This window comes from Akebia trifoliata, chromosome 1 (assembly GCF_017979445.1).
Source record: "Akebia trifoliata isolate Shusen 1 chromosome 1, ASM1797944v1, whole genome shotgun sequence".
In the NCBI taxonomy this organism is placed as follows: domain Eukaryota; kingdom Viridiplantae; phylum Streptophyta; class Magnoliopsida; order Ranunculales; family Lardizabalaceae; genus Akebia; species Akebia trifoliata.
Window position 1 is genome coordinate 27,152,950 of NC_141375.1, and position 21,286 is coordinate 27,174,235.

The window sequence follows — 21,286 nt, forward strand, 5'->3', positions numbered from 1 at the left end:
GTGTGTAAGTGAGTGTGTGTGATTGAAAGAAATGATGAGGTATTTATAGACATAAATAAAAGATGGTATCGTTTCTCACGTTTGCTTATTTGCTGATTTCTGCGAAAACAAATTAGACTTAGATTTCCCTTTCCTTCGTGCGTTTTTTCGTGGAAATGACCTTAGGGCACGTACTTGAGTGGGACTTGGGAGTTCGGGACACGCGTGTCCCTCCATTCCACACAAGTAGGGACCCTATCCTCTGTGGTGCAGTTTTCCTTTAGTTCTCTGTAGCATACTTGAAATAGCGAAGATTTCATATTGAAAAATACAAACTAACAGATCAGTCATATTAGATCATGATTTAGATCAGTTTTGGAAAAAAAAATTATTTTTAAACCTAATCCGAACCATTGAAAGTGAACGGTCATTGTAAATCCCAAATTTCAACAGTGGGATTTTGATGTCTCTTGCACGTGACGGACTTTCTACCATTGAACCGCACTACAGGAAACTATAGGAAAATTGTACTACAGAATCCGTTCCTGGTCAGGTGGCACCTCATTTTTATGTCATATGGCATTTTTTGGGACTGATAGACCATATGGATATGTGGTCTATCACTTGGTTAACCTACATACTGAAAATCATAGTGTTTGATAACTTGTATCTATTAAATCTATTCTCTTGGAAAATAATTTAAATCCAACGATTAGAAAACATTCTTAAGACAATGTCATATCATTGGGTGCACATCACCAATCAAACTGATTTTTTGTGTGTATCCATACCGATTTCTTTTTTTTAATGTCTATGACCATTTAAGATTAACATTTGATGTGATACACATCACGAGGATTTTAAATTGATCCAGTATTCTAGATTTCATCAAAGAAGGTGTGACTAGAGTTCTACATGGATTATATTACATTGGCAAAGTCCTCAAGATATCATGGAAAAATTTAGATTATATATATATATATATATACACCGGACTTTAAATTATAATTCAACGGTGAAAAAGATTTTAATTTTCTGTAAATTCTGAAAAAAAATTTGCTCTATATTGTACCTGGTAACGTGTCATCTGATCATGCTTTTGAATCCTACAAGGTGGTACAGTCAAGAAACTTTATTTTTGTGAGGTAAGTATTTCTCAACCGACTATATGTCGCTGTTGTTCCACCTAGTTATGGTGGTAGTTACAGTACATTTGACAAAGTCCCAAGAAAATAGCTTGCTAAATAAAGAAGAGAGATACAGACCTATATGTTGCAATTTTAGTAAAAAAATTCGTTTGCTTCGTAAAGTTTGTTAGCCGTGCAAACTTTACTTTATTAATTAGGTTACTATGAGTAAATTAGCAAGATTTCAAATCTTACCCAGTGTCATTGGCCCACAAGGATTATCAAATTGAAAATCCAACACCAATCTTATAGAGTTCATGGAAAAACTAGATCTAAAATAATAATAAATAATTAAAAAAGAATTCTTTTTGAGTTTCATCAAAGTTTTTGAAAATGAATGACTACTAAACTCTTAAATTTAAAAGTAAAATTCAACGATGAAAATTAACTTATTTCCAAAGTTCTTAGAATTTTATCATTTATGATCCTGTGGCATCATATCATTTTTTTTTATGCCACAAATTGATTTGTTTAGGATCCACTCCAATTTATTTTAAGTAACAAATTAATTCCATCAATTTGAATTTTATGATGTGGATCCCCGCTACAAGGTTTATTGGGTAACAAATTTGATAAAGTATGGTTTCTTTGGAGTTGTCAAAACTCCAAGGGAGTTTTTGTAATAAAAATGCAACAATTAAGTCTGTTGAGTAAATCTCTCAATAAAAAAAGGATGTATGTAACTCAATGGGACAATGACATGTGGCAGAGTATGACTTCATTTATAATTTTATTTAAAAATAATAAATTGAAAGTCTATCATTCATGGGAAAAAATCATTATAGCAAATTCAATCAATTGATGACAATAATTTGGGAAAGTTACTATTATTTGTAGAGGCAAAACTTGCCCTACCATAAGGTTTCAGAGCTTTGTTAGAATTACTTAGCTCTCATGCTCCTCAAAAAGAAAAAAAAAAAAATCATAAGAAAAAGAGAAGAGAGATCATCGAAAGATTTTATATAGTTTGGCAAAGATGTCTATATCCACAGATAGCCCTTACGCTTCCCTTTCCCCCAAATCCCCCCTCTTCTTTTTCTGCTCTCCTTTATAATGACTCTCTCTCCCTTTAAATAGATAGAAAACACTAATCTTGAAAAGAATTTTGATCTTATTTAAATTGTAACTTTCAAATTCATTCTTATTATTCAAAAATGATAATTCTCGATAGGGAAAGAACTTTTTCCAATTTGGAGTTTTCTCTAAGTAGATAGGATATGATCCTGATAGTGTCACGTGCATGTCTTGAGATACGTACTGACTAGTGCGACAGGAACAGATTAGATGGGAATGGATTCTTTCCCTATGCATTATCTCTACACGCCACTATCAAAATAATTTGGGCATTGATGGGTGCCTCAACTTTAAGGTTGATAATCTAATTTGAGTGTTATAAATAGATTGGATCATACCCACAATCTGATCCATTATGAATTAATTACGTAGGTGTCTATTAAATTGGTTATTCGGGATAGTATGAAGATTTTAATTTGGAGGATCGAAAATTGGAGTGTCGTTGAAAGAAGTTGAGAAGTGCTATTAGGCTAGAATAACGCTTGGTAACCATGCCAGAGAAGTGTTATTGAGTGTGCATGTTTGGTAAAAATAATTTTCAATTGTTGAATTCTAATAAAATAATTAGATGTTTTATATATTTAAAATAAAGGAACAATTGATATTTTTAATCCTGCAAAAGAAAATATTGTCCCAAACTACATTTAATTTTTTGAATCTACTAATAGAGCAACATTAAAAAAATGTGATTGTACATACAAATTAAGAAAAAAAATAAAAAAATCAAACCTCCAAATTAAACTTAAAAAAAAAATGCAAATGATCAGTAGCAGAAACAATTATAGAAAAGCATTACTCTACATCAAATTCTCAATGATCATTTGATAAATAATGATAAAAAAATTCAACAATAAATGATCAATGATTGTATATTTTAGAGTCTTTTATCAAGCAAACCTTAAACCCAGTTACTATTTACAGATACTCCCCTAAAATTGAAACAAATCTCAACAAGTATTGATTTTTCAACTTTCTTAAAAATTCTTCCTTCACAAAGCATTTATTGCCAAAGGCCAATATTATCCCCCCTACAATGTAGGAATTGGAGAAAGATAACGTACTGTCCAACACCATTAAATTATTATTTATTTTAAAATATTAAAATATCCTTTATTCTTAGAAGGATGATAAAGATTGCATTATTTATATATTGCAAACCTAATACTTAAGGTAGGCTCCCTTGATTCTTTGTATACTTTTCCTTATTCATTTTTTTCTTTCACCGTCACACGCTAAAATAATACAAAAGAAACCAATGGGGTGTCGGGTATTGTTGTCTTTTAATTATATTTAATATTTTAATGGTGTCGGATATTTTGCATCCAACATTGTAGGATAATTATCTTTTCATAATTTATTATCAATTTGGTAAAGTAGGGATAATCTTTTTGTTTAAAATAAATGCTTTTATGGAGGGAGAATTTGTAATAAAGTTTAAAAATATAGGTTTGTGGAGGAGTTGTTTCAATTTTAAGGGAGTATTTGTAAATAGTACTTAGTTTGGACTTCTACCTAATAAAGGATGTTGTTATTTACAAAGTATCAAATACTGACCAATCATCATATGGTAAAAATAGATCAACAATGAGTGATCGATATTGATCACAAATTACTTATCAATGATCAATTATCGCTTGGTAGCATTCAATTATCAATGATTATTGAAAAAAAAAATGTTAAGGAGCTAAATGAGAATAAAATATTTGATTAGGTTACAAATATGGAGAAAAAAATTTGATGTTAAAAGCATTTTTTTTTTCTTCTTATTGGGGGGGGGGATGATAGGGATTTTCATAGAGGTAAGGTGGATAATGAGATTTTAAAAAAAATCAAGTTAAAAACATTAGTTAAAACTAAAGTTCAATGATAACAAACTTCTCGTAGTACCTAGAAAGCAACCTTGGGCGCTGCTACTCTTCCAAAAAGTACTTCTAGCTTTGGCAAGAAGTGAGAAGAGGAAGCTACATCTTTATCCAAACCGCTTAAAATTAGTCATAAACACTTTCAACCTCTACAAAAATAGGGGAAATTTGGATGTGTTCTCAAACGATTACAGCAATATTTTTCATCAATGATGGAAGAAGTAGATAATTTAATGTACTTAAAGGATTCGAAGTGGGAAAAAGTTATTTCTTGAAATTAAAAAAATACTCATCTTCAACAATCAAAATTTAGAGGGTTGAATAGATTGATGGCCTCAAAGTTAGTTATATAACGAAGAACGGGAGATCGAATAAAAAAGTGAGAAATACATAAATGCTTGTCTTGAAAAAAAATTTAGATATATGAGCTTTTTGTGATGTTAAGGTGTGAAGTCATTTTAATTATAGTAGGCATCGGAAAAGGCACTTTTATAATTTATAAAATCGATTAATACGACATAACCATGTAGGTAGATAACTGATAGTCATCCTTTTCTCATTTAAATGGTAAAGATGATGACTTAATAATTAATAAACAAAACCAACCAAATTTTTTTATTGGATCAATCATATTCTGATTTTAATTATATAGGTTCGATCTGATAATAAAATGTGATAAAATATGTTATAAGTTTTATTTGGATCTATGATGTATTTGGTAAATCCAGGAAAGATACGTCTGGTCCCCACACCACTACTTGAACCGAATATTCCTGCCGCAATTGCCATGATTCGTTTGATAATTGATGGTCTTATTAGGTTATTTTTCACGTGGAGTGAGATAAAGTGATAAGCTCGTTGGCTCTATTATTTTATTTGACTGTATCTTTAGCAGGCCAGCTGATAATTTGACACACTTTTGGCCCCTTACACACCTGACAAACCCTGATGTGAAAGTATTTAATTTATTAAAATAAAAATAAAAATATATTATTTTTTCTCGCTCTGCTCATGACGAAAAGAAAAAACTTTCATATCTGATTATTTTGAAACATTCAAAATCATGATCCGATAAAATAGAGGTGTAAAGGATAAATTTATATGAATTTAAAAAAAAAAATTATTTTTCAATGTTAAATTTTATTTTTAAATTTGGGTACTTGATAGCCGTCTATTTTAAATAACCTAAAGATCAAATTTGAAAAATAATTTTCAATTTTTTTAATATGAATATTTTCATGAAATGTAGATGGCAATGTTGTTGAATTGTCAATGTGATAATGAATATGGGCTCAATGATCCTTTTTAAAATTTGAAATTAAAAAAATAAATATATGAGAAGAGAACGAGTAAGAGAGAAACTTGCTTTTATTTTTTTTTTAGAATCGTGATAATGTGACTATCTCATGTGGCATATTCAATTGACTACCTGACGTGACAAGTTCGGGAACAGTAGATATGCATTCCTCGAGACACACGCCTCCCTCTAGATACAATTTTGTATTGGGAAGTGTAGTTGTGTATCCAGAGGAGTGCATATATACGATTTTAAACTTGTCACACCAAGGTAGTCGATTGAGTTTGTCATGTAGGGTAGTCAGATTATCACTATTCTTTTTTTTAATAAGTTATGTGCTTCCACATCTACGTACTTACGTCAAAAGTACGTCAATTTATCAACACACTCTTAGTAGGCAACGCACATCTAACAAATAAACAAAGATCGACCTCAGCCAATTTTAACTCTTCTTCCATGTTCTCTTTAAGTATTGGTTGAGAAGTTGAGAGACATAGACATTAACATTCACTCCGTTTCACTAATTTGGTAAGGTTGGTTAGACTCTTAAAAAAGAAAATTCTTATTGGTACCCAAGTTTTACTTATTACATTCTAATTTCTGAAATTTTTTATCACACCCGATTAAAGATATCAAGACACCATTAAAATACTCATCATATTTCCTGCACGAAATGGAGATTCAGCCTTAAAATATATCATTCAAGTTTATAAGATAAGTAAAAGTTGGCGGGTGCCAATAGAAACCCTCCCTCTTTGAATGGTGTGTTTTAATCCTTAATTGGAGTGTGATAAATATTTTAGGAAATTGTTGATTAAAACAGAAAAAGTAAGGGTGCCAATAGCAGCACACTATCTTGATCTATAGATTTTGACGATTTTCTTTTTTAAATGTGGAAGAGAGGGAATCAATTTAGTTGTGCTCCATGTTTTTTTTTCTTAATTAATCCGTATACGGTTATTTTGGGGAAGAGTGATGATAGTATAACTCACCCAGATGTGAACAAGTGTGCTAGAACCATTGACTTTAGGCCTAGGGATACACAATCACACATCCTTATAAATCTGTGTCATTGTGTATCCCAACAAAATAAAATCTATGATTTTGGCACATCCCATGCCAAGGGAGTCGATTGAGTATACCACATGGGAGAGTCAGATTATCATGACTCTTTGGAGAATAATTATCCTTATTCTTTCTAAGTCGTGATGAATGCATGTGGTTTTGGGTACATGGATGACATGGTAAGTGCACATAATCATAGATTTTTTTCTTCGGATACACATGAAAAATACAATTTATTAATTGGATTACTAATTTATAAAGGAGTTCCTCTTGCAATGTGCACAAAATAATTTTTCTTTGAAATAACTTGTAAAGTCGTCTCACTTGATGGGTCAATATAAATTTTGAAGAAACCCTCGTCATTGGATTACAGCGGCATTTTTTAGGAGGTATTTCAAAATTTGAGAAAATATAAGGGTGTAAACTAAATTCAATTAAAACACCTAGTGTCTTATAACGAGGAGGTATTCTAAAATTTTCATGAAAATGTTTAAATGAGGTGCTTAAAATTTTGGAAGAAATTTCTCTCTTAAATTACACGTGGCAGTTTAAAGGAGGTGTTTAAAATTTAGACAGAAATGTAACAACGTGAAATAAATTCAAAATGCCACATGTCATTTAACGAAGAGGATTCCGTCAAAATTTGAAGCGGCTTTCGGTTTCAAATGTTGGACTCATTATCATTTGAAGGCATTTTTGGTAAAAAAATATTATTTTAAGGGTATTTTCGGTACAAAACCCAATTTTCAAAGTGTACGTGTATTTATCATTTATTGCACTTTGAAGGGCACATGTTAGCAAATTTGATTTGCTTTGCTCACTATCTTGAAGAAGTCACATACAATGAATCATATAAGACATTCATCTGCATTTACATTTAATACAAACATTTCGGCATATCAGCACACGTGAATCTTATTTCATCAGTCAGTCAATCATCATCATCTTGGCACCTAAGCCGAAATATTTCGAGACTTTAGTGATGATAAAAGCATTTCCAAGGATAAAAAAGTTTTGTTAACATGTACCCTAATGGCACACGTTGAGGTGCATTAAATACACTTTGAAAATAATCTTTTGATGGTCTTTTTGAGTTTAAAAAAATAAAAATCTTTTAAAGGTATTTTTGGTACGAAATTCAATTTTCAAGGTATTTTTGGATTTCATTTCAAGTTTAAGAAGGTTCTCTCCACTTCAATATGGAACCAATTTATTTTCCCAAAAATTCAAGTCTCATAATTATGCTTTTTTAGCACCATAAGCCTTCCGTGATTTTCTAGACCTAGTTCTAATGCTCCCTCTGCCTAGAGGATCATGACACAAGATGAAACTGGTTTGTAAGAGCCACTATCCATCTTCAATATAAGAGTTACACTTATCTGAAGTGTTTTATTCATCCCTGATGTAGACACCCTATTTCGGATATGCCCGACTTGTCAATTTTTCCTCCAATCATGATAAGTGACATGTAAAAGAATTTAATGTTTATAATTATTTTTCTTAAACATGTGTTTCAAAAATTTATATACATAAAATTATAAGTAAATTTAAAGAGAGAATAAAAATAATAAGATTAAGTAAAATAATCATTTTTTTGATAATCATACATTTGTTTTGATATATAGATAATAAAAAAAAGGCATACATATTAAAATATGAATTATGAGTGTGAAAGGAATCAAGATAAAAAATATTTTTAAATTGTAATCAAAGTAAATTTAGGTTCAGGCAAATCAGTCGGTTGGTTGATACCAATGCTGACTCTCAATCCGATATGAGCAAGACATTTTTTTTTTTTTTGCCTGTACCTGAGGCCGAACCCAAACTAACTATGCCTAGACATGACCTATGGTTGGGTTTAACTCAGTGGGTTCGGGTTTTGCCCACCTAAGTTGTAGCCCTAATAATACTACTTTAAAAAATCTAATAAATTTTATACAACTTTGGAAATACCCTTGCATGGGCCTAAGATAAGAATTGCATTCCTAGATTCTCATTTATAACTTGGTTAGTTATTCCAAGGAAATATTCTACAATTGAAAATCAGAACAAGAGAGATTTCCAATGAGTGTTGCGTTGCCATTTGTGTTTTATGAGTAAAAAAATGAACGATCACTTGTGCTTTGGTTGTTTTTTTATGAGTTGGATATGTAATCAATAGTCAAGGAGGTACGGTATTCTTAGGGAGGGATCTGGATCAGTTATTGAAGAGGTTTTAGTGATTAATAACATTCATCTTTTGAATAAACACTTCACTCAGATGTTGTTTATAATGTTTTACGTTGTCATTTATTTCAACTCAGATGTTGTTTCACTAAGACTATTTGAGAAGATTATGTCACCAAAGGAAGTTGTGCTGAAATAAGTGGGAGAGGTTATTAAAAATCTCTTCAATGACATCGATATATTAATGCCAAAATTCTTTAGAATTGGAGTTGCTGTTTTTTCCTTTGTAAACCAACCAATTAAACATTTTTTTTTTGGAAAACTCCGGAAGAGAATGTGGTTAAGATCAACATGGATGGCTCGAAGTCTTCGAATAGGACGGGTTTCAACTTTATAAGGAGAAATAATTGTGGTACTACTCTATTTGTAGGATGGACTAACTCTATGGAAGATGACATTATCATGATTGAACTTCAATTCAAGCAATAATGGAGACTATGAAATGCAAAAATGAGAAATATTTCGAATATCCTGATTTCGTCAAATTCTCTCTATTCAATAAAAAACATTATGAACGAGATAGAACTAGCGTCGAAATATCTAGAGATTTTGTATGAGATTACCATCCTATGGGATACTTTCGCAATATGTACTTTTGAGTTCTTTTAGAGAGAAATAAATCGGGCTGCAGATTTTTTAGCACGATTGGGTTCTTATGCGGAGTTTTTTGGCGATTGAATACCATTCATAATAAATTATTTTTAGTATTTTTTGTAAACATGGAATGTCTCCGAAACCCTAATTTTCATAGGAAACCCTAATCAGGTTTCTCTATAAATAGAAGACCAGACCAAAAGTTAGAGAAGCTACATTTTTGGAGAATTAGTTTAGTTTTTATTTTTTTTTCTTTCTTAGTTTTATGAAGATGTAAGGAAGTTCTGTCGGTTTCAAGTTAAACAATAAAGATAATTTCTTTTTCTCATCTATTTTCCTTTCCATGCTTTCTTTATTTTATTTTTACTTTATTGTTCTTACGATGACTATTGGCTAAACCTCGGTTAGGCCAGTTGAGGAAGCCTAAGCAAGATTTGTCACTGTGTTACTATTCTCTTAATGATTTAATAATTTTATTGTGATAGCGTAGGTATTTATTATTAAGTTGAATATTAATTGTTTTCAAAGTTTTGATGGTCTCTTTCTTTAATAAATTCAAAAAGAACCATACTCTACAAAGAATAATTAATGTTTACCTAATAATCTCGACCTAAATTATTGCATATTTTTGATCCCGTTTATATTATAACTGTTTGATTTTCTGATCCACAAACATTAGCTTTATTTAGTGGATTGAGATAAAAAAAAATCAGAATTCACTAATAAAGCTTGTGAAGGTGGATCCAATTGATTTACACCTCTCTTGTAACTGTTTTTTTATTACTTGTTAAAATCGAATTGGATTAGAAGTAAAAATTCTTTAGATTAACGTTGTCTCTATGGTTCAACCCTTTCTTGCTAAGGTTTTCTTTTGTTCTTTATTTTATCATCATATACAGTTCGAATATTTAAAAGTGATCGATGCTATGTAGATTGAACAAATATTAGATTAAAACTTGGGTAAGTAGGATTCGTTCCATAGGGACAATCGTGATTCAACTTTCCTTTCGAATTTAAAATCAAAACGAAATTTGAAAATAGATTTTTAAAACAAAATTGAAAATTGTAGCTAAGAAATAAAATTAAAACTAGAATATAAATTTAAAACAATGTAAAAGAGTTTGGAGAGCTTAAATCAACCTTTGCAAGTCATCCTATTGATGAATAATTCTCATTTTAATTCAATCCACATAACAAATTATCATTCGTGAATTGGAAGATAAATCGAATAACACTAGAAGGTAACTAAAAAATATCAATTATGAATTCTAAACTTAAATGAGATTATCCAACTTATATCTCAAATTTATCACAAAGCATGATTAAGCTTGAACTCATCTAAGCAATAATCATCAAAGTTAGAATTGGAAATACAAAGTGGATGATCTCACCTTAAAAGGTTTCACAAGAACACAATTAAAACAGAAATAATGAAATTAAAATAATAATAATAAGATGAACTCGCTCCAGCGTCATTAACCTCTCTAAGGAGAGTCTAGTCGATCATCGCAAGGAGTAAGTTGCAGCAATAGTAAAACAAATAAAATGTGGAAGAGAAGAAGATGAAGAACTATATTGCACTTTGATTCCTCTTTGATAATCTCACAATAAAACTACAAATAGAACTAAAGAAGAAAGATAAAAGAAACACTCTTGATGCTTTCACTACAATCAAGAACTCTTTCTCACTCTCTGAAAGAAAAAACTAAAAAATTACAAAGAATTTAGAAAAAGAATAGGGACAAGAGAGACAAAATGGACCCCTTCTCTAGAAATTGAGGCTCTATTTCTAAAGAAAAAAAGTATGTAAAAAAGTTCCAAAATAGCCTCCACTTTTCTTTGCATAAGAGGACAAAAAAGGAAATCATGAGTTAAGGATTATGGTATTCCAAAGGATTATGACATTCTAAAGTAGGTCCAAATGCTTTTACCTTGAGATTTGGACTCCAAAATGCTGATTTTAGCTTTTATCTTAAGGCATGATTCCTGGAGAAGGCCGAGACACGGTAGGGTGATGCCGCGGTGTAATGACGTGGCGGATTTTACTACTCAGTTTTGGCTGGTTGCTCCCTTTTTACTCGTATGTTGTAACAAAAATTGTTAGCTTCCAAATATGTCCTTTTTACCTATAAATAGTAAGGAATCCCTAGTAGCTTCATTAATTCGTTAGTTTAATATAATTCACTATTATTTAAAAAGAACTAACACTTATACGTTGATAATCTTTGTGAAATTATGGTCCAAAAATTAGTTTATTGGGACCTTATCAAAAAGTATTGTAGAGGAAGATCTAATTTGTAATTACACCTGGTAGTAGTGTGTTCAAGGTGGAATCCCTTCAACTCCAGCTTATCAATCAAAAAAAAAAAAGATAAGAAGGTAAAAAAGAAAAAAAGAAAAAGGTGAGAAGTAGGAAAAATCAAAGGAGAAGCAAGCTATAGAAAAAAAATATTGGTAGAACAAGACTTCACACATGCACAATAAGTTTTTACAAGCGTACCAAGAAAGACCAAAGAAATGTCGATGTGTTTGAGGGAAAGGAGATATCAAGTAAAAGATAATGGCCGAGGTCAAAGATAAGATTATGATCAACATAAATATCATAACCGGGAGAAGAACTTAAACTTTAAATCTTTTAACAAGATATACATTCAATCGAAAATCTTTACCGTGAATCCTACACCAATGAATGCCCATTGTAAACAGTTTCTTTTCTAAGTGATGAATGCAGACATTGAACCTTCACAAACTTTACCAACTTACCAATCAAGCACCATCAACATAATTATAATCATTAAATGTTATTAGAATAACTCACACATCATTTGATGATTGCATTAGGGAATGGGTACCTTCGAATGATCCCAACTCCAGGGTCCATGATTTCTACTATTGCGTTTACGCCTTCTGTTACTTGGACTTTTAGCAATCCAAGCATACTTCATGAAATCTTCTGCCATTTTTCCTACATCAACCAAACTAACTGCTTTGGGGACCCATCATGATTGTAAACCAATTAGGTATTGATCCTCTTGGATGGTTGACTTTTGGGGATTTAATTAGGGTTTTCTAGATTTTTTGAATACTTTCAGAGTTCTTGATTCTCTTCCCATAATCATGAGATTGATCTTTGGATTACCACGGCTTCATCAATCAGAGAACTATGTACTATGTGGACCTATAGATTTATTTGGTATGTAAATGCCTAAAACCATGTCCAATTACATAATTATGTAAAAGCCTTAGGTTATTCCAAAACCGCTGCATGAAGTGGCAAAATAGATTCCTATATGTAATTTCGCAAAAATTGATACTTTTTTTATAAATAATTTTTTATTTTGATTTTTTCTGATAATTTCCTCTTTATTCATTTCTGTGTGAAATGTATCACCATACACATTTCAAGTTACAGTGCAACTTACATAGTATTGTATCATGGGGAACTAGGTATATATCAAAATACAAGGAGTATGATACGGATCCAAGAATATTAATTCCTTTTCAAACAAATAACTTGGGTGCAATAAACTTTGGTCCTCCACAGAAGCCTTTAGAATTAGTCCAAGAAACCCCACTTGTTCCGAAGATCTGCCAACTATAACGCTTGGAGTTTTTAGCAAGTTGTGCATAAGTTTCTGAACTCCCCATCTTTGATATTCCATGAGGTTTTGGTTGAGGCTTTAGGAGCACTGGTTCTTGAACCTTTTTGTTTATCGGAAGATAAATCGCCTTGTTTATGTTACTGACCATCTCAGAATCGGAGTCGAACCCATTGGTGGAATTGAAGAACATTTGAAACACTTTCAAACTGCATAAATGCAGTTGTTTGCATGATTTGGGCATATCAGATATTCCATCCACTAAAATATGTTCAAGCAACTCTTTCTTCTTGGTGTCTAGTATTTTTCTTATATATGCAATCGAATCTTCAATATCTTGATGTGGATTTTCTTTCAAGTGTAATAGAGCAAGATTTGTTTTCCCATCCTTCTTTTCTTTCTGAAAGCGTAAATAGATCATCAGAATATGAAGGAGAATAAAATGACACAAATGAACCTAAACATGACTTAAAAATGTTTATAAACCTGATAGCTTTGAATGTCGTTGAGCAAGCGAGATGAAACCATGAGCAACTTGGTAATTGTTTCATATTGAGAGATCCTCATATACTTTGGTGTGCTTGGAATCATCAAACATGCAGCTGGAAGAAATATAGTGTGTACAGCTATAGAGATCATCCCAGTTTCAAGGTATTCATCAATGGATGGAATGTATCCGCTTCTGCTCCATTCAGCTTCAGTCAACCAAGACTCTATTGTTTGGTACCACTACATACAACAACATAACAATTTTTCAGAGCAGAATAATTTTATGTTTCTTGTATAATCTTGATCCAACAAAGAGTAAAAGAAAAAAAAACCTTTTTTTTTTTGTTCTTTTGCAAAAAAGTCAATATGAGATTTCACAGAATCCTGGATAAATCACATGAACCCAAGTCTATTGATGGCATCTCCAAATTAGAAAACTACCCTCGTTAGGGTTCTTGCGATTGTTTGTCCTGGATTCTGTGAAATCCATGAGCAAAAAATCTCTTTTACTAAATAAGGCCTAATGAGCAAAAAGTTGGAAGTTTACTATATCATGAAGATTTTTCGTGATGTTACGCCCTTGTCCATGGAAGTATTTTGTCGCAATATCAATAACTAGATCATCAAGGACATCAAAGATAACTTTACTTTGCCCACTCAAACTGTTCCCATCCCATCTATTATCATCGAAACAACCAATGGAGTAAAACAGGGATAGTTGAAGAATAAAAATAACACCATGTGCACATTGAATAATTTCCCTTAGATTAGCAACAGATACCTTTTAACTGCCTCTGTGAGGATTTTTAACTCTTCCAATGTACCTTCCTCATCGAAGAAATCATCGATTACTGTAACGATTATCGCACTCTTTGCAATGAATGTTCGTATATCTGAATAATATGGTAGAGAGGAGCTGGCAGCAACAGCATAGTAACAATAGGTAGTTTTCTCCCTACCAAATCCCATATCACTGAGACCTGTGTCTTTAGCCCACCTAATTTTTAGGAGACAAGACATGATGTATGAATAATTAAGTTTTCTTTTGTTTTTTTTGTATTAATCACCCATTGGTCAGTATGTGAATGTGAGTGAGAATATATAAAATAAACATTTGTACCTTTTTAATTCCTCCAACTCATCTTTATAGATTGACTGCCTAAGCGTATAGTTCTCCAAAGCAAGTTGCAGCAGCGCCTTGTTGCAATGACATGGTAACCTGCTTTTATAGGCATTAATTTTTTAGGTTAAGATTAGTTATATAAGATTTACATTAATTTAGGGCTGGTTTGCAACAGATATGCCTTCAATATAAGTGCTTCTACAAAATAATCTCTTTAACTTACTAATGTTTGATTCACAGTCATGCTCTCAATTGTTCCTTGACAGTATTTTTTGGGTCTTGGAACTTCAAGGCACTGTGGGCATTTTGGTGAAAATAGCTTCCCCAGATATTTTGGTCATAAACTTAAAAAAGTTTTGACATTTTGGTCATAAAAAATATATAGCTTCCCTAGATATTTTGAAATAATAATAATAATAATAAATAAATAAACATTGAGACCGAGAAACATTTTGGGTATTTTGGTCAAGTTAAATATTTTAGATGTTTTGTCTAAAAAACTCATTTTTTGTGCTTAGTCCGGAATCCGGATTTCCATAGAAACCCAACTCCAAAAGCTAGTGCGAGGACTTCTGACCAGCTTTTGGAATCTGGCTTCAACCGAGTTCCTAGCAAACCCAATTCTTCTTCTCGAAAGCACTCTCAGGGGTTGGAAGATAAAATCCAACCCCAAGAAACATCTCAAAATTAATGTTACATAAATTTCTTAGATCTCCATACCCATAAAAGGAGGCCTTCCCCATCCATGGAGTATCAATTTCATCTTCTTCAATGCTCATCCTGTGCTCTAGATGATCCAATCGAGCGAGCCATGGAAGTGCCAACTCATGCTCAATCTATTCAAACACAAATATATACATCAATGTGTGCCATAATCGTCATAGATAGAAATTATATGATCCAGATTTTTAAATTTTGTTCTAAAATGTATGGTACCAGTTTTCGAAACTGTTGTGGTATAGCAACATTATTCTCCTTACTACTTCCCAATGATATAGCTTTCTCTAGTAATTTTCTTGAGAATGATCTGGCTTCCTCGAGTTCATCTTCTCCTAAAAACATTAGATTTGTCGCTTTGTAAACATTAAACATTGCAGTAATGAAGTATTCGTAGTTCTCTTCAATGTGTTGGCGAATATCGTTATGATATAGAAACCAACAAAACCTCCCTGCAAATGCCATTAACATTTAATTAGGAAAAGTGTTTTAGTAAGTCTTTTTTTACATATAGATTAATCTATAACTTCAAACGGAAGAACCCTTACAAGAAGATATGTGGTACCCATGCATTCTCAGCAGTCGAAATGCTATAGAATCCTTGTATATTTTTGTTGGAAGAACATCGATTTCCGTGGCTTGTGATTCTTCATTCATGTAATTCCTGCAAGCATTAACAATAAAGATTAAGTCATGAAATATATGGTGAACCTAAAAAATTCATGGTAAAATAGAAGCTTCCAAGAATCCATATTGCATTTGGCAGTGTTTGGAGGGCGGCTTTTATAATTAGCTTCCCCACCAAAAGTATTTTTTTGAGTTAAAAAAACATATTTGGTGGGCATTCGATTTTTAGATTCCTGCAACAGTCAAAAGCCAAAACTTCTAGCTAGAAGCGCTTCTACAAACCCAAAAGTATGTCATCAAACAATGGATTTCTTATAGAAGTGATGTTAGAACTTCTTCGATTCTTCTCTTTTTGCCTTATTGAAATCTCTTATTTCTCTCAAATAATAATAATAATAATAATAAAATATTGCATAATAAAACTGAATTAGTGAAGTACCTATAAACATTTGCCAAAATATCTTCAATCTCTTGAAGGAAATGATCAGCCAACCCTAAACTCTCTAACCGACTGATCATGTGAAGCCTTATAAGTTCTTCATCCATGGGATAGATTGCAGGAACTGTGTAAAAAACTGAAGTTTAGTGTCCTTGACCACAATATCTAAGAAGATAAAAAAATCAAAACATTGTGGGAGAATTACAAAAACAAATCCAATCATACCATACAAGTGAAGAAGTTCGTGATCACTCACCTCCATTGCCACATCTTTGAACCACAGATTCTAAATACGACCTACAAGCTTCATTTCTTGTAGCCATGAATGCTCGTGCAGTCGCAGAGGGAGATTGGAATAATGACCCATCGTCACTTAGATGTCGAAGTATCTCATGTTGATCAATATTGTATGACTCTGGGAGGGCTTCTAAATAGGATATTAATGGAGGATAACTATGCTGATTTCCAAGTTCTTCCCTGCAAATTAATATATGAAAGTTAGAATGATAATGGGCCAGGGTGGAAACCCTTTTGGGCTCACTTTCTCTCCAAAAGGGGAGAGATTTGGAGAAAATCGGCTAGAAGCTCTTTTAAAATATTTTATAATTCCAACTTTGCCTGTAAATCTCTTTTAAGACATTTTAAAATTTCAAAACTATCCCAATTTCTTTCCTATCAATCCAAATATGGTGGAGAGAAATTGAGTTTTTCTTCTATTCTTTTCTTTGCTCGGAATGAATTTTTTTCTCTTCATTTCTCTCAATCCAAACTTCACTTCTTCTTTTTTTTAATGTATTAATGGTAAATTTTTTATTTATCTTCAAAATAACCTTTTAAATAAAATCAAATTTTCACTAGTCATTCATGAAAAAAAAAAGACATCTAGTGGCACATTTTGTAGGGTGTAAACATAATATCACAAATTCGTTCGGAAGATTTTACTAAATTATCCATTATATATTGTGTCAAGTTAACTTCCACGTAGCACTTTTTTTTATGACTAAGAGAGTGCCACGTGGTCAAGTATAAAAATCAATTGTTTATGATTAGAGTTGTGATAAGGGACATGTTCGGCACCCTACTATTTACCCTACGTTTTGTCTAAGTGTTTTGTCCAACATAGGTTAGAAGTTTCAAAATGGGCTGATTTTTGGTGAGGATGATGTCTATGTTGAGGAGATCATTCTCATCAAACATCAGCACATTCTGAAACTTCTAACCCCATCAAAAATAGTTTACCAAAAATGGACAGTCCACGATTCTTCAACTCATAAACTTAGGGCAAATAGTAGTGTTACAATTAACTTGTTAAACTGCTTTATGTTTTGTAAAAATTATGATTCTCTCCACACTGTCATATCAATATGGTGTTGAAGGATGTCAGTTTAGCATTTTCCTTCGTTTGAATGTTTAAGACACTAAAAGTAAAATACAAGTGACCAAAATCATAATTTCTTTTTTGCTTTTTCTAAATCAGTCATCTTCAATCCTTTAAATTTTATCTACTTCAAACTCTGATGCAAGATAGGATTTGGGGAAAGTACGAAAGGATGGAATTTTTGGTAGAAAAAAGAGAGTTTATATTTCCACACCAACTTTTGCTAAAGCCAACTCAAATGTGTTAAACCTGGGAGTGGGATCCACGTCATAAAATTCAAATTTATATTGTTACTTTGTAACTTAACATACTTGGGATGGATTTGACCTGCATCAATTTGTGGCATCCAAAAACATGATCTGATTTCATAGTATTATAAAGGGTAAAATTCTAAAAACTTTGGTAAAAAAATCGAAAATAAAAGTTAATTTTCATTGTTGAATTTATTTTTAAGTTTGGGAGTTTGGTAGCCATCAAGTTTCAACACCTACGATCAAGCTTAAAAAGATTTTTTTATATTTCCTTCTAAATCTGAGTTTTTTTATGAAATCTAGAAGGCTGTAGTGTAGGATTACTAATTTGATAATGCATGTGAGCCCAACAATCCTTAGTAAGATTTGATATCTTGCTAAGTTAGTCATGCTAGCCTAATTCTTAAAGGTAAGGTAAGGTAAGGTTTGCAAAAGTAACAAACTTAATAAGGTAAATGGAGTTCTTTAAATAAAATTGCTACAAATAGCTATGCTCGGTAAATTTTTCTCTTATTAATGTAATCATTTTCTAATTAGAAATTCACTCGGTCAATACTGGGCTGATGTGGCATGGACATGGAATCATAGATCTTTTTCCTCGAGATGCATAACTACAGATCTTTTATAGGAATGCATAGTTGTGTATCCCAAGGAAAAAAGATATATGGTTTCGTGTTCGTTTGATTAGAAAATAAACACATTGGGTTGAACAGTTTGATTAGAAGCACAAGGTATTTTAAGCACCAACTAAATGTGCCTCGTAGACACCTATCTAATTTTATAGGAAAGGAACACCATATTGGATCCTGAGTCGTATCAAATTGGCAATCCAATACCACAACCCTCTAGCTTTCATGTAAAAGCTTAGATAAATAAATAATAATAATAAAAAACAAATTCAAGAACAACCATCTAGATTTCATGGAAAAACTTAAATTCAAAATAAAGAAATTCAATAATAATAATAATAATAATAATAATTGAACTTAATCTAATGTATAAAATATGGATAACTACGAAATTTTCAAATTTAAAATTAAAATTCAACAATGAAAAAGAAAATTAAGTTCATAAATTTTTTTCATCTACAACCTTGTAGCATCGGATCATGTTTTTGGATGTCACAATCACTCATGAAATAAAATCCTTATTAATTATGTTTTGTAACTTTTATAAATAGTATATGGGTGATTTAGACATACCACCATGTTTTGATGAATATTAGAGATACCCTCTCATGTTTCGAAACTGATGACATGGATCTCTAGAGCTCAATTCACACTTTAATGATGTGAACGTGCACAAGTGCAACCATGAGTACAAAAAAAAAAAAAAAAAGTGGTGGTGGTGGTGGGACAACTAAGAGTGAAAAAAATATAGTTTTGGCGGGTAGCTAACAGTGGAAAAAACAAATTGTGGGACAAATGGGGGGCAGATTTTTTATTAGTTGAAATTTGTGGCAATTGCTAACTAATAGATAGATTTTGAAAATTCTCGTGGGGGCAAGTTCCCCGCTGTAAATCCGCTCCTGCCTTTAATACTGCAATTCGTCGGCAAAGGTAAACAAATGACAACAGAGAAAATTAAACCAGTAAACAAATGACAACAGAGAAAAGTGAAAAAGCAACCTGCCAAGAATGATTTGTCTCTCACTGAAAATATCTTCCACCACCTGTTCCAAACCTTCAGGAAATAAAACCTCCAAACCAACAGCACGTGCAAGTTCAACCATAGCTGGAAAAACAATGGCAAACCAACGAGGATAACAACCATTCTGCTTCATAAGTAGCTTCTCTGCATTTGCATGAATAAACTTCATCCCTAAAAATGGCAATCCAATTAGTCTTAATCATGTAAATTAAACTATATATTGGATGTATCACACAGAATAAATCAATACCTTTGTCTACATTACTAGACCCCACATTCCTCATTTTAAGTGCAACCATGCAAGCAAGTGTTGCAGGTACGCAATCTAAGGTGGGTATTTCGCCACGTGCAAGCCCAGAACCCCAAAACCCATCTTCTTGTTGGTTGTTAAGTACCCAATCCAAGCATCCATGGAACATGGGTTGATTGGGTTGATGAGAATCAGGAATCATGGCTAGCCATGCAGTATCGTAAGTCGAAGTGGGCACAAGTGAGTAGAAATCAACGGTGGAGAACATTTCTTCTTTTATCTTCTTAACTTGTTCTTCAATTGATGAGTGTGCCATTTTCATGGAAAGCTCAGTCAGTGTTGCAAGTTTTTTTTTCTTTTATTGCGTGCGTGTGTGAGAGATCCAACGAAATGAGGAGGTATTTATATAGGAAAATAAAACATGGTATCGTTTCTCACGTTCGCTTAAAACTTGATTTTTCGGCAAACAAAATTTGATTTTTCTTAGGTACCCTATTTTCCTCGTAAGTGGGGTTGGACATCCCCACACGTGCTCCACATTTAATACTGGGCTCACAAGGACGATTTCTTAATGTAATGGTTGTTATAATTTGAGATAATGTTTTCATGTGGTCTACATCATGAGGAATTTGAATTGATGCAGCCGAAATCCAAGTCTTCACAAAGACTGACAAACTATAAGCCATATTTCCAAGTCTTCACAAAGACTGACAAACTATAAGCCATATTTTTTCCAATTAAACGTACCATACATTTAGAAATGGAAAATCTTGGGGGGGGGGCTTTGTTTTTCACTGCTTTGAAGTGATAGCAATAGATGTGTTTCCTGAGATATGACCAAAAGGAAGGAAAATGCTGGAATGGCACAAAAGGACGCACAAAGGTGACAAAAATGATATGGAGGTGCATGCATAACCGTAGATGCCTTTTACTCGTATCTCACGAAAAAACATCAATGGTAAAAGGCACGACACCACATCATTTTGTCACCTTTGTGTCACCCCAGCACGACTCCAAAAAGAATCAATGGTTATGTGGCCACCTCCACGTTAAAAATGTGAGAATCGCAGTAAATCCCCATGTCACCCAGCATTGCTCTTTATAGATTATTATTAGAATAATGATGAATGCAGGTGGTTGGATTCGTGGCTGATGGGGCAAGAGCACAGAATCACACATTTTTTTATATGTATCCCCATGGAAAATATCTATGGCTCTATGATCTTGCCACGTCAGCCGCATACCCAACTGTGATACTAATACCACGTGTAATCATCACACTCTTATTATTATGTCTCTAACCTAATAAGCCAATGCCATGTGGAAAAACTTATTTATTAAAGTAAAGTTATAGTTCAGTTCGGATGCGCCAGAGTGGAGGATTGAAACCCTCCTCCCCCACCCCCACCCCAATACACACTACGTAAGTAGTATTTATTTTAAGGGACACAAAAATTTTATTTTAAAGGCCACAAAAAT

General features: G+C 32.4%; 1 protein-coding gene across 1 annotated transcript; it reads right to left on the minus strand.

Moving 5' to 3' along the window:
* Positions 1–12,640: 12,640 nt before the first annotated feature.
* Positions 12,641–20,160, minus strand: LOC147411348 (S-linalool synthase-like). The gene is made up of 12 exons (XM_086451249.1): positions 19,808–20,160; positions 19,536–19,728; positions 16,535–16,755; positions 16,279–16,402; positions 15,761–15,876; positions 15,432–15,664; positions 15,216–15,331; positions 14,493–14,591; positions 14,154–14,369; positions 13,920–14,049; positions 13,370–13,612; positions 12,641–13,283 (listed from the first exon to the last, which is right to left on the minus strand). Exons 1-12 carry the CDS (start codon positions 20,127–20,129, stop codon positions 12,786–12,788), a joined length of 2,511 nt encoding a protein of 836 aa, XP_086307375.1. The 5' UTR covers positions 20,130–20,160; the 3' UTR covers positions 12,641–12,785.
* Positions 20,161–21,286: the final 1,126 nt, after the last annotated feature.